Consider the following 15,201-nt stretch of genomic DNA (forward strand, 5'->3'; position numbering starts at 1 on the left):
TTGAGGGTCATTTTAAATGTTCTCATTCTTTTTTTCTAACAAACAGTTTTGTTTTAAATATAAAAAAGTCATTTAAACACATAGGAGCAAGTTAGAAACCAACAATAAAGGCATAGTTTGTGATCTGAGGAATTAGGTTCATAAAAAAGAAAATGGGAAAAACATTGTACAGCTGTTAGCTGTGCAGTAACCTCAAGCTGCTTAAGGTGCAGTGATTTATTTAGATGCAATACAGTATATAAGGGGAAAACAGAGTTTGTACAATACTAATGAGCTTGAAAGTCGGTATTTGCTCAGACCGCTATCATTCTTCAACACAACCTGAATTCCTGATAGTGTTGCATTGTGTGTTTTTCTATCCAGGTTTGGTTTTACAGCATTGACAGTGTGTTTGGCATCATTGTCACGCTGAAAAATGAAGCTGCTGCCGTTCAGATGCTTTTCAGATGGTATTGCACGGTGGATCAAATTCTGACAGCACTTTTCTGTGTTCATAATTACATTATTTTTGAAAAGAGCTCCTACACCACTCGCCTGATTCAACATTCATCGTTAGAGTAGCACAACGGAGCTGGTTAGCGCTGTTGCGCCAGCAAGAAGGTCCTGATTTCTGATTTCTTGAGAACTTGACTTTCAGATACTGTTCATTTTTTGTATAGTTGCTTTAGATATGTCACTTCTTCTTTTGTCCTCCACTTTTCCAGTTTTCTTAAATTTCTTTAAGTATACGCTGCACCCGATGCTGACATATGCCAGGTTTTCCATGAGCAGCTCTTCGGGATCATCTTGATGATGCAGAAACAGAATGTTTTACCTGTCAAACCGTGTTATCTTTGACATTTTTCATATATTAAAATAAAGAAATGGGACCAAACGATTTGTTTTAGCGACAGGCTGCTGTAACAAAGTGCCTAAATTGGTTATTCACTAAGTTCAATGGCACATGCCTTGAGTTAGATGCCTTTTTTATGCTTGAATGATTCACAAGTAAATTCCCTGTACTGTAAAATAAAAAAGTATAAACATAAAACTTGTCCCAGAAAGAAATGAATAAATGGGATAAAATTGATAGGTGGCAATATCTTAACCTTCTCAGACCTGAGCCCTCAGAGGCCATTTTTATTTAAGCATTTTTTTTTTAGCTGTTTGCGATGAGCGAGACTAGATAAGGATAAAACTCAGGCTTCTTGTTTGAACAGGAAGTTGTTACCTGGTTTTGAGACACCTTTTTTCTTTGTAAAAGCAGAGTTATGGTGCATCTGTTCTGTTCTGTGATTGGCTGCTTCTGTTTCACCCTTCACGTGATAATTCTCCGTCACACAGCAGAGAGAGGTAATCAATCAATCAAGCCCATTAACCTGCGGTCATGAAGACATTCGCTTCGTTGTCTGCGCGACTTAATTGATTATTAGCACAAGTTTATTGGTTTTGACGGTGGCGTTCATGGACGAAGACGGTGACGCAGGTGAAGACTTGGGTAAGGATACTCAGGCTGCCCTTTAATTGTTTTATTGGCTTGTTTTAGCCTTTTCAATTGATGCACGCGGACAAACTTTTAACGCCATTTTTTAACAAACTTTTGAAAGACGTCTTATTTAAAGCTTTTATTTTTTTTCCCCCTGTGAGTGAAGCTCCCAGTGCAGCTCTGCTCCGCGGAGACGACTTAAAACACGGTTATTAACATTCACGACCCGGTGTTTGGAGATGGGGACAGCTTGGCTAGTTTAGCAGCACCTAGCCGCTCAGAGTTAATTAACGGTCAGGTGAGGTGGTGGCACGAGGCGGCGCACGGCTGGGACACTAATTAAGCCACCGCAGGCTGCTGCTCCTCCCGAGACCGAGGCGCGTTTTATTTGACCTGCGGGTCACCACGTGACCCCGGAGATGTGAAAGAAATCTTCAAACATCATCGGGTTATTTCTCCAAATACTGGTACCTTATCTGACTCCAGCTCTGTGAGTGGCTGTGAGAGGAAAATGCACCAATGTAGCTGAGCGGCGTGAGAGTACACCATGAATGCATACACACCTGATGTGCTTTTCATTAATATGGGTTGCTTCAGTTTGAATAACTTAAAAAGAGAAAAGAAAAGAAGCTGGACTGAATCAAAATTACCCAAATAAAGATGGAAATTGATGAGTTTAGTGATTCCAATATTGATCAATAGGTGATTGATTTGATTCCTTATCACCACCATGACTAAGCAGTATATCACATTCAATCCAGTTCTCTTTATACAGCGCCAAATCACAATAACAGTCGCCTCAAGGCACTTGATATTGTAAGGTAGACCCTACAATAATACCTACACACAAAAATCCAACAATTATATGACCTCTATGAGCAAGCACTTTGGCGACAGTGGGAAGGAAAAACTCCCGAAGACATTACATTCATGCAAATTAATTGCATGTTGTGTGGTCAAATGTTTGTGTATGTTGGAGGTATTTTCCCTCTTTTTTTGTGATCAGTGTGTGTTACTTTCTCTTTGGAGTAATTAAGTAATTTGTTACACTGCTCATTGCACTACTTTCATGTTACTCTATAAAATAGCTGAAACGTATTGTCTCAAAACTACCATTTAACAATATAAACCTGAGGTTAGTCTTACACACAGCACAAATCCCTATCCTAACGAGGGTGACACAAATGATCTTTCTCTTAGTATTTAGTTGTGAACACAAAGTAAAGATGAAAACCAGCACGAAAACACTTAAAAGCGATTCTACTTTAGAAACATTAAGGGGTAGAAATGGAGGCTGCAACCCAACTGCTTATGTTTGTTACCTGTTAAAGTTCAGGGTCTGGCTGCTGGGCTGGGGCCCCTCATTCACTCAGCTTTCGCTCTGAGTTCTTGGCTAGCTTGGTTTTAGCATGCTGTGTGTGTGAAGAGTCAAAGTAGTGTTAGCAGCATAATGTAGTGGTTTCTGAGCTGGATGTAGTTTCCACTTTATCATCCCGTGCTCGTCCTTTTGTGAAATAAGAGTAACATCCATATCCACGCTGCAGACTGCCACTGTTTTAACACGAGACCACAAGTGCAACTGAAACAGAAGCAGGATGCTAGGCAGGCTGACTAACAACAAGGAATTGGACTACTGGGAACCGATTCCACACAAGAACTGGTTCTCGATTCCTATTCCCTATTACCAAAGGCAGAAATATAGTTTGCTAGGTTTTAAAATTGCTGTAGTTAACCAATGACCCACTTGACAGTGGACATGTAATGAAATTATTGCACAGTGTCATAAGAAATTAAGTCAACCCAGCAAAAGTGCCACTCAGTTAAGTTTATATTAAAAGCGTAAACTCAAAAGCCAACAACAATAAATAAAATATAGGGAATGCGTCACCTGTCTGGTCAGATGCCAAGCAGTGGAGCTAGGCTGTGAGCCACTAACGACTCAATTATCCATAGTACTGATACCATCACTGGTATTGGTATCGGATTGATACTAGCACAATAGGATCGATATGTTAACCCTATTAAAATGTGTTCAGATTTTGCAGATTGGTGATGATTCATCTGATAAGTCATGAAACGCTGATCTCCCCCACATAAGCTGCCTTTATAAGTTAAAAGTATCACTATTGGTTTTGGTATCAGTAATACTGGCCCTGTGTTTACTTGGTATGGTATCGATACAGGAATTTGCAGGTTCACTACCACGCAGGACGGCCAGGTAACTGCTAAAGAATCCCTCCTCACCTTTTTTGAGCTAATAAATGGCAGGAATCACCCGCATATGCAGAAAGGTTGCATCTCACCTTTCTCTTTAAGGTCTTCCTTTTTTCCCTCCCATCTTCAACATCCTTTGTCCAGTATATCCACTACTTCCCCTACAGATGTCCAAACCGTCTCAGCCTTCCTGCTCTAACTTTGTCTGCAGAGTGCTCAACCTGGGAACCGGTTGGGAAATAAAAAGAATGACATTGAACAACAACTTTCCTTTTGGTGAAGGAAGCATTTGTAGTTTTACTAGTTAACACACAAAAAAAGGTGTTAGTTCACTTTTCCCAACACTGCAGAGGCCTGATGACGGAGTGGGATTTCATCTTGTTTGGTTATCAGGGTTTTTCTGTGCTATTAAGATGGTTCACTTCTTACCAGGGTGCTTCACCATGATAACTTGTTCCCTAGATTAGAGATCATTAGGTCTGAAATCAGCGTCTACTGACCTGTCAGTTCTCGGGGAAATGATGACACCATTTCTGGAAGATTCCTCTGACTTCCTGTGTGGATAGTAGGAGAGTCTAGTGTCTTCACACTTCCCAGATGATCAATAAGAGAGAGATATTTTTAGATAAACATTTTTTTTCCCTCATTTTTTCCCTTCCACTGTTGGCTGGTTTGTATTTAATTTGCACATAGACTAAGCCTGTCTTTGAATTCTGTTTGTTGCATTTACTCTTCACTTGCTCTCAGATCATCAACCAACAGCGAAGCTGCAGCTGAAAGAATGAGAACTAACATTGCTTTCTAAACATTAATTTAGTCATTTACTCATTATAATCCATGAGATTCTGATAAACAGTGGGCATTTTTGCTGTCTTTCTCTCCTGGCTTTAAATAGGCTAAACTTTATTACCCTCTCTTTTCCTGTCTTACAAAGCACTGAGTGTCCATGCATTCACTCAGTGCTTTCAGTATTTATCTACTGTGCAGTGCTTTTCCTTCACCACCGCTGCTTTGTCTGCAGCAGCTGTGTTTCTCTCAGTCTGTATTATGTGTTCAACCAATTCATGGTTTTCTAATATTATAGATTCATCTTTTGAACAATCAACTGCTCTGTTACTAACATCTGTTTTCTGTTGATAATGACACAGATGCCACCCAATTTAATGTGAATGTGCAGGTTAAAATCTAGGTTAACTTAGTGAGTTGATAAAAGCTTGATGTGTTCCTGACTAAATATGTTCGGATAAGGGAATCCAGATAACACAAAGACAACCTGGGTATGTTGAACTCGCTTTATAATACTTAGCTCCAGCTTATAATGACTTGAGGTGAGAAACCTTCAGTTTTCAGGAGCTTGTTAGGATACACATGCATATTTGGGCATATTTTTGCAATATCTGACCAAATAAACTGGGTAAAATGATCCATAATGAAAACATAGTGCAGTAGGCTGGAACTTGAAGATCAAAGACTTCTCCTAACTGCCACAAAATGATTTCTGGCTTTGAAGTTCTTGAGCTTGTAATCATTTTTCAGACTGGCCTGATCCAAAAATGTATTTCTGTTATTATTGTATTCTTGTAGAAGTCAAGATGTAATATGTTGATGATAATTATGAACTCATTAATGTCCAGAGTACTATATTACTAGAAGGTAGGATGCTGAAGTAAAACCAGATGAGTGATTTTTAGTCTAAGTTTTTAAGTTAAAAAACAAATTCTTGCTTTACTGTGTTGCAGACTGTCCAAGCCTTCTGTGTGAGGAACTGGAGGATTTGTCAAAAAACAGCAACCGAGGGAACATGAGCAGGAGGAGAAGGAGGAGGAGGAGGAAGAGGAGGGAAATGGAGGAGGAAGTGTTTAGTCAGTGGGAGGATGAAGAGGCAGTAGAGGAGACATGGCGAGAAGAGAAGGAGGGGGAGGGGGGAAAAGAAGAGAAAGTTGTGACAGAGGAAGAAGAGGAGGAGCAGGTGAAGCCTGAGAGTGGGCTGAAAGCGGGGGCGGCACAGGAGGTGCAGATGGAAGACGACAAGATTGAGAAGGCCAAGGAAACAATTGCTGATGAACAAGAGAGTACAGTGACAAAGCGCTTGGCACAAAAAGATGAGCAGAAGAAGAGTAAGAAGAAGCGAGGGAGGAAGCAAAGTGAGCAGGTGAGAAGTAAGAGAGGAGTAAAGGATGTTGGTGAGAGGTCTGAGGAGGAGAAGAAAAGTGCGACACAGGAGGTGCCAGCGATGAGCTCAGAGGAGACCTCGGCTCTGACGAACAGCTGTGACCTCTCTGACCCACTCTACTTGGGGTTTGGGGGGACAGGGCTGTGTTGTCCCCCAGTTCCCATCCCCCTGCTGTACTCCTCGCAGCCTCCTGTCTCCATCCAGCCCACATGTCCTCAGCCACAGAGTAACAAAAGACCTCATAGCCCCCTTCTGCCTCACAGTGTCCCCCAGCAGGGCCCACAACCACTTGAGGTGAGAGGAGACCATTCATGTGCTCATACCTGATGATTTGTGAACTACTTGAAATGTATTTTCCCTTTCATTTCTTCTTGAGTGCTCAAGATTCATTGCACGCTGAACCTGAGTGACACATTCACACCAAACTCTGTTTGTATGCTGCTGTATTTCTCAAACTTAAGCCAGTTTCACACATGAACCCCAACAATGTTAGGAAATAATGTCAGTACATTCCCTCGAGTGGTTCATTTTCACATGTAAGAACTTTGGATGCATTCTCACCACTAATATTTTGCTGGGTTTTGTCAAGGATGCTCTCTGAGTGTCCTTGAAAGGTTCTCGCCTACCCACGTCAAAATAGCCCTAATTACTTGAACTGAAGGTAACTGGACTTACATTTTTTTGGGGTTTATAAAGGTGTGTCTCCACTCACCCAAGAAGCTTCTTTACTTCTTAAATGTCTTAAGGCCCAGGTATTTAACCTCTGATGGGGTTGTCACTTTAAATGTGGTCCTAAAAGATGTGGACAAGCCTGTTCTGTCCGATTTAGACTTCTGCTGGGAATCTTTGTAGTGCCTGCAATGTAACCTATGTAAATGGTCAATGTCATTGCTGGCATTTATGGTGCATTGTGTTAATTACAATGTGCTAATGTCCTGGTCTTTTATATGTAGTGCCAGCCAATAGAAAAAAAATAAAATTTTGGGACTAGGGATTGAAATCTGCCCCTCAAGATTTTTCACTTGTTTATACATTCCCTTACATCCATTCCAATAGTTTACACAGTCTCCCTCCAGAAATTTGCTGACATTTGTGAGTACTTATATTGATACTACGTTCCTTATATTGAAGAGATGATCGTTACTTTCACTGATGAATTTTAAAACTGCAGTGAAAAAGGTGGGGAAGAAAAAAAGAAGCACAAAACTGCAATCGATGGTGCTGAAATGGCCAATCACAACTATCGCGGGCTACGTTGAGCTAACATGTAGTCACATTGCTAGGGTGATGCACAAGAGGTTTCCCCATAGGTTTTCAGAGGGGTTTGAGGTTAAGACCTATATGTATATGTTTATATTTATATAAACATTTGCAGACACGTTGGAAGTTGGTGCGTTCCAGAAACAGTGAGGAAAAACTGGATTTGTTTTGGTTATTAGCGATAAAAACACATTCATGGATGGAACCTGACCAGTGCTCTGTGTATAGCTTATTTAGCGAGTCAAAAATACACAACAGTGGCAGTACAGTTTAAAAACACTTATTCTATTTATTCAGGTACACACTAATAGCTACAGCATAGATTTCTTGCTGAAGCATAGTCAGTCTTTAAGGGTCATATGAGTCAAGATGTGACTCCTCTGTGAGACATTGCCCTGCCATATTGTTGTGAGCTATTAAGGTCACATGGGTCAAGCTGTGGGGGTTGGGAAGAGGATTTCAGGACTGCATTATAGGTGGCTGATAGTTAGCGTCACTACCTCCACTCAGTGGTGGTTGTTCACAGTGCCTATAGATGGCCTCTGTCTGTATCCTTGATCGAAGATCTCTGCTCTCCTATGTAAAGGTCCGAGCACTCCTCACTGCATTGCATGGTGAACTATGCGTTCTTTAGCATGTGTCAGAGTATTTTGATGTGGTAGTTTTTTGCGAGGGTGTTGCTGTGTCTGAAGTGCACTGGGGTGTTCTGCTTGGAGAAATTTCTCCCAACAAACTTGCCAGATGCTGTCTGAGTAAAACATGGAGGATGCAGGATACATGACGCCCACTCACTTGTTGTGAATACTCTCGATAATTACACGTAGCATCCTCATATGGGTTCAGGTGGAAATGATTCTGTATTAAGCAGCGCAAAGACAGTTTATCTGAATGATTTGGACATTTGTGTCGAGAGAATTTCAGGGTTACAGTGTGTGAAAAGACAAAAATAAACACATTATACTTGGCTGCTGATCATGAAGTTTAACCTTTAACCCAACAGTTTTGCATTTTCTAGTAAATCTCAACAGGTTTCTAATAATGGCTCATTCAGTGTGTAATTACAGTCTAATGTGTATGAAATATGCACACCTACAGTCCTCTGAATTATTAATGATGCAGCTGTGAAAATGGCATCCTGGATTTGAATGTTTGGCTCAGTGTGTAATGTAGTGTGATATCCGTAGGTGACAGATTCTTTGAAGCCATTAACAAGCTCATTCAGCGTGTGGAGAAAGATCTCATCTCACTTACAGCTATGTAAGGTGATAACAGTAAATTAGTTGTTCTTTACTGTTATTTGCTAGGATGACACTCTTGGACCCACAGCATGCACTGTGCTAGTAATCGGTACTTTGATGTTTACCACTCAGACGTAGATCTTAGATAATGTCACGGGTTCTACAACAGCAAGACGTTTCAGACCAGATCAAATCAGAAATGATTGTTTGTTTTTGAACTACGCTAACCTGAAGACAAATTTTTACAGAGACTGACAACTGAAATGTGAGTTTGGTAGAGCTGGAACAGCCACTTACCAGTTTGGCAGGAGAAGAACTGTTTATTTTCATAACTGATCAATCTTTAAGACTACTTTACTTGTTCTTGTCTCTGGGCAGTTTTGATATGTTTGGTTATTGTCTGTCATCAGAAAAAGTAAGCAGTTTGAAGACATTACATCAGGTCCTGGATAACTGCGGTGGGCATTTTTATATTCACTAGATTTAATGAACCAAGCAATTAACAGAAAATGAGAATAATCATTACCTGCTGGCTGCAGCCCTGGAACAGACGTGTTAATATCACATATGGGAAAGAACAATGGAAATTAATTACTTGGTCCTGGAAGTCCTAAATGAACTTTTATTTTTGGGAAATGATTGCTGCATTGCTTTGTGTGGGCTGAAACACTCAACTCTGCACTGCACTCAAAGCCCCCGCCCCCCCTTAAAAGCTTTTAAAATGTGATAATTGATACCTGACTATTTAAAATCCTTGTTTTAAAGGGGAAAAAAAACATTGGGACATTTTACAGAATTTGACTGAAAACATCTGTGCTGAGGTAGTGTTTCTTCATGGCAGATGGAGATAACGCAGGTATACTCCACCCGACGCTCCATCCGCTACAGCACCAGGGGCCGAGGTCGAGCCCTCAGCTTCCCACTGCTGCCAGGGATAGAGTCTGTGGACAGCTGCCTGCTGCCACCTGCACCGAAGAAGAAAACACGGACGCTCTACAGCACAGGTGAGGGGAAACGTCTCTGTGTGTGCTCACATTTGACTGCTGTGCAAATTATTGCCCTGTAATTTGTGTGTGTGTGTGTACACTAACGTACTCTTGCGTACAGATCAGTTAGAGCATCTAGAGGCCCTTTTCCAAGAGGATCACTATCCGGATGCGGAAAAAAGGAAAGTGATTGCTGCTTCAGTCGGCGTCACACCTCAGAGAATTATGGTTAGACTCTTACTCTGTTCATCTTCTGTGAAATTTTACTGAAGACTTGTGATGTTTTCCTTATGAAGATGTGCTACTGGCATTTTTTTCTTTGTGTTCCTGAAAATCCCATCTCATCCTCTGTAAAGCAGTTTCTACATTTTGTTGGCCGCCTCAGTCTTTTATTTGTTTCCCCCTGAATGTTTCTGGGTCCCAGGTCTGGTTTCAGAACCGGAGGGCAAAGTGGAGGAAAGTACGTGCTGTTACAGCAAAGGTGGAACATGGACAGAGTAGAGCCGAATACAGTCCACATCACCAAATCAATCCCATGCCCACACTGGCTCACAACAGGTATTTCTGTTTCTTTTATTTCTGTGTGTCTGTGTGGGTTTGCAGTCATCCAGGTCATGGTAGTCTAGAGAGACTGAAGAAAATAAGGTAGATGGACTTCTTTAGGTTTGAAGGCTGTACACTTAAAGAATAAAGGGCACTCTTTTGAGGATGCCAGTGCTCACAATTTGGACTAAGAAGACAAGATGGTTTGAGAGAGAAGTAAAGGAGGTCATTTGTTCTTGCGAAGGTTTCTTCGGTTAAAAGGGAGTTTTTTTTCCTTCTTGCTGTTTCTCACTCCTAGGGTGTCATCTGATTGCTTTCTCTGCATTATTTTAGGACCTTTACCTTACAATGCAAAGTGCCTCGAGGCAACTGCTGTGATTTGGCACTATATAAATAAACCAGAATTGAATCCACATCCACTGTGAACGACCATCGTTGATGTCATTTGTATGCGACACAACAATGGAGAACGTCGAGGCAATGGTGTACCTGCTGCTCTGTGTGGCTTTTTTTTTTTTTTTAAGGGGGGGGGGCGGGGAATTTCCCTCGTTGTCGGCTCTTAGAAATGGTAGTTTTGTTTTTTGTGATTAAGTCGCTCTCATGACTGAGTTACGTCTGTTGAAATCACATTTTTGGATAGGCTAGATCACTTCGAACCGGAGCCAAGTAGGTACTGAAAGTGTTATTGCAGTGTCTTTACTCAGTGTAGTCTGGTACTTTAGTGCTGATTCAAACCCTGCCTTAACTGAGCTATTAAGGTCACATGATGAGGTTGGGCAAGCCCTCACAGTGACTTTACCCTTAACCCCCCGGTGATAGTAATACAGTCTTTTTTTTTTTTTTTTTTCTTCTCACACCTTGGCTCATGTGAAGAAGCTCTGGGTTAATAATGGGTCAATGACCCTCAGGACCACTTCCAAAGCCCCTCACTAGGCGTTAAATACCTGGGACTCTCCGTCTTTTGTTTTTAGAACTGAAGAAGCCTCTTGGATAAGAGGTGAATTATCTTCACAAAACGCTACGTCCAGATGAACAGAATCAACTTTTGGAGATTTACTTACCTGGATGATTGAGCATGCATCAAGAAATCTTCACAAACCTAAAGAAGTCCAGTTGACCCCCCCCCCCCCCACACACACACACACACACACCTACACACACACCTCTCTAGATTTTTTTTTATCTCTGTACTTTGATTTGATTCATGCTTAAGTGCATTTTTGTTCTTTGTCTTTGTTTTAGTAAGGGAGCCGCTTCTTTGTCTCGTTATTATGCTCCCAAGCTACCCCAGCTTGCCCCTGTGCCACCTTCATTCCCCACCATAACCACTCAGAGCCCACCCTCCCACAGCAGCCTGTTGTCCAGCCTCAGCAGCCCAGGTGTGAAAATCCACACATGCACATTTTACGACACTCTGCTTTTAATGCATTAGCTTGATGAGCATTCAGTCTGTCTGTGAGGAATTCTGTTCATCTTATTAAAATAAACAACTCAACCCAAATTGCATACAAAGGTGTTAAAGATCGCATCACCCTTCAGCTGAGCTGTGATGTTAGCAAGCTCTGTGCCCTTTTGTTTTGCACATTACACATTTGCCTAATAAGCGACATCCAGTGCAAAAATAAATATACATAATCATTAAAAAGAAATCAAACATGCAGACCTTCCCACTGTGGCGAGCCCTTGTGTATAAGTGAACAGCTGAAAGTAGCATTGGAAAGAAAATAGGTCCTACATAAAACTGCTCATAACAAGGTTTTTGAATTTTTACTTTAGTTTTGTTTGATTAAACAGACAAAGCTGTTAAGTTTTTTTTTGCAATGTGAAGACCATCTCGTTCCATTGATGAAAAGGGAAACATCACAACAAAACAATCTAGATGGATACATAAGTCTAAAGGTCAGAGGAAAATTTATAAACTTGGATTTGGGACTAAGTTTCCCTTCAACCTGAATTATCATTCGTTTGTGAGGTGCTGATGAATGATTACAATCAGAATACTTTATTAATCCCAAAGGAAATGATCTCAAACCGGACCAGCTTAAATTCTTTGATGTCTGGATGATCAAGCAGCGATGCAGTCACCCCACCTCCACCATGGCTGAAAAATTTTGTTACATTTGCTTAGGACCCTCTGTTAACATTAGTTATTTTTACTGGAAGAGAGGCGGACAAAGCTTGTCCACCAAAACTCTTTCAGTTGTAGGGTCGGTTATGTAAAGTAGCAGCAAATTTGACCTCGATAAAATTTGTGGCTTTTATGGCATTACAAACATAGCTTTTTAACGGATTTTCCTACATATGAGGAAGTGTTTATAGAAGAATGACATCTTTGTTCAGCTCAGCGAACCTTCACACTGCAGGGTGAGATAGTAAAATTACACAGAAACCAAACTACAGTATCTCTGTCTAATCTTACTTTGTAATTGCTTGGTTTTTATCTGTTAGGTGAAAGCAGAGTGAGGGATACAGGCCAGCAACAGCTTTCATCTCAGGAGGGTTTGGTGGAGTATCCCCCCCGTCCCATGCAGAGCCCTCCCCCTCTGCGGCGAGCCAGCCTTCCTCTTTTCACCTCGACCTTTAACTCTGCAAACCCCACTCCCCCTCTCCTCAACACACCAGCCCACACCCCACCCCTCTTCCTGGATGCTCTGGAGGGTGGCTCTACCTTGGCCCACCGTGAGACCCAGTCTCTGCCGACTGACACCAGGTCAGCTCCACTCACAGCAAACTGTGACATGAATACTAGAGGATGCTTCAAATATGGATGAGTATAAGAGCTGACAGCAGGGCAGAGAGGGAATCTGTGAAATACTGATGCAGTGATGGCTCACACAGCGTCTGTAGTAGCAGGGAGTCAGTTTTAGCTAAAATATGCTGTGCGAGATTGCACTTAGTCACTTTGTTCTTATACAATTATGGTTGTATGACTATAGATGTGTGACAGCACTAAAACTTCTACTTTGTAGATACGGTTGGCAGTATCTGTGCATGTTCAGTAACGCAGATGCACTGCATAGAGATAGTGGCAGAAACCTCATAAATAATGTGACACCTGAGAATAAAACTCTGATTGTGTCTGTCTGGCTCGATATCACTAGAAGTAATCATAAGTGCAACCACAACCTACAGAGGACTAATAATCAAAGATGTTCATGTTTGTCACTAAATTCTTGTTTGTGTTGTCCTCAGTTTGCTCTTTGACTTGGACTACCTGACATCTAGCCAGCAGAGCAACACTCTGTCTTACCAGCTCCAGACCTCCTACCCCACCAGCCAGCCTCAGCTCCAACCTCAAGCATCTCTGCCCCGCATGACCTACCTCACACCATCCCCCTACCTCACCCCTAACCCTCCAGAGTCTAATCCTACTTCCTACCTGACTTTTGGCCCTGGAGGAAACTCGACAGGAGTGGTGACCTATTCCACCACGGGTCATGCCTACTTTCAGTCCCAGAGTGCAGGTCAAATCCTACTGCAGTCATCTGGTCACCACGGTGAGTCACTGGGGTAAAATGAGATTGCATTAATTTATGTATTGGAAAAAATATGAAATTTTACTCTGACAAAAGATCCTATAGGATCAAATGGAAAGTAAAAACTATACACCCTACATCAGTGTAAACTAACCCAGAAGTCAAAAGAAAGTTTGACTTGGTGCTTTCTATGTAAACAGATGTTTGCACCATCATTGAACAAGGATTCAGATTTTCAATAATTATTTTTAATCTTGTATTATACATTGCTCTCATCACTGTCATATCATCAGCTTTAGTCACCATTCAGTCAGTGGTGCAAATTAGAAAGATCAGAAGCTTTGTAGTTGGATGTTTAAATTACATGGTGATTTAATAAGGAAATGTATAGGTCAGCATTGATTAATAAGACAAAAGGGAGTCATGTTGAGGGCACAGGAAAAACATTAGAATTAAATGGTATGCAGATACTCTTGGCATTCTTAGTCTTATGACGGGTGAAGTGTTTGAGGTTTCAATTACTGCCACTGAAGCTGAATTTTCAGTCTGTTTGGATCTGTGTGTGTTTTCCATCCAGCTGGGATTACAGCGTACCAGTCTTACCCATGGGGCAACATGTACAGTCAGCCAGCCATGCACCAGCGTACTCAGTGCCCTCCTGCTTACCCTGGCAGCTTGGGACCCGGTCGAGAGCACCAGCCTACCTCTTCCACCACCCTCCCTCTTCCTTCGTTCTTCCCTGGGGAGGACCAGGAGTCGTTGCATGCAAATTCCCAGAATCCTTCACTCAACCAGACTTTCACAAGCAGCACCACCAGCACCACCACCGTCCTGCCACCTGTGTCAACGCTGCGGCACTCTTGCCTCAGGGTGGAGGATACTCCAGCCAGGGAGTCATTGCTAATGCCCTCGCAGGTCAACACGGCCTCTCCAGAAAGCCCTGCAGTGCCCTCTTGTGTCAAACTTGAGTATGACAGTCCTAGAGAGATCCACAGCCACTTCCACTGCGACTTTTCTCCCATACATTTTTGACTTTAAGTGTGTGTGAGCGTGTGTGCAAGCGTGTTTCAACTGTCTATGTAAATATAATATGTGTGAATTTCTAAATTTCCTGTTTTTCTTACTATTAGGATGTTCTCAGCTGAAATGTGAAAGCCACAAGGCTTTAGTTTGCTGGCTGCAATAAATGCTCATTGCGCTGTTAATCCTTTATTTCTGCCTTTAACTTGCTTTTATAACATAAAACAACAATTGAAGCATATTTTGTTTTTGTCTTAGGACAGTTTGTTTTTGCTCAAATTGTAGCTTATTTCAGGTACCTCAGAAAAGATATCTTGGTACCAGTTTAGAAATCAGAACGAGATGTGAAGAAACACTACACTGAAAAATAACATCACTGAGTCTGTATTTTTTAAATTGGCTAAAGAATTAATCAGGGACATTCAAGTCTGGCTTCAGTCACATGTTCTGCTAAAATATGGTGATAGAAATGTTGCACAAATGTAACCTGCTACATTTCAGAGGAACAACCCCCCCACCACGCTGTTCAATAAAGACACAAATATACTATAATATCCTTAGAGTTATAAAGACGTTATAAATATATATGTAGTCCTGTTGCTTTTTTGTTTTTGAATGTTAGGGCTTTAAAATGTTTCTGGTTCCAATGTCTCTGTGATTCGGTTAAACTGGATAAAGAATTTGTTAACATTTGTCAGTCCTGCTGTGGTCACCCATAAGTAGAAGCTGATTTATAAACTGATAATATGAGGTGTGATCATAATGGTCCACAACTCTGGCCATCAAGATGAAGGTCATGGTCATATTTTATTTATTTTTTTTAAAG

General features: G+C 41.4%; 1 protein-coding gene across 1 annotated transcript; it reads left to right on the forward strand.

Moving 5' to 3' along the window:
* Positions 1 to 1,413: 1,413 nt before the first annotated feature.
* Positions 1,414 to 14,964, forward strand: nobox (NOBOX oogenesis homeobox). Its single transcript, XM_006788087.3, has 9 exons — positions 1,414 to 1,477; positions 5,419 to 6,146; positions 9,192 to 9,354; positions 9,458 to 9,564; positions 9,761 to 9,894; positions 11,122 to 11,258; positions 12,328 to 12,589; positions 13,072 to 13,376; positions 13,933 to 14,964. The coding sequence occupies exons 1-9, from the start codon at positions 1,444 to 1,446 to the stop codon at positions 14,385 to 14,387; spliced, it is 2,325 nt and encodes a 774-aa protein (XP_006788150.3). The 5' UTR covers positions 1,414 to 1,443; the 3' UTR covers positions 14,388 to 14,964.
* The last annotated feature ends 237 nt before the right edge of the window (positions 14,965 to 15,201 follow it).

Source organism: Neolamprologus brichardi, chromosome 22, assembly GCF_056152115.1.
Source record: "Neolamprologus brichardi isolate AB-2024 chromosome 22, ASM5615211v1, whole genome shotgun sequence".
NCBI lineage: Eukaryota > Metazoa > Chordata > Actinopteri > Cichliformes > Cichlidae > Neolamprologus > Neolamprologus brichardi.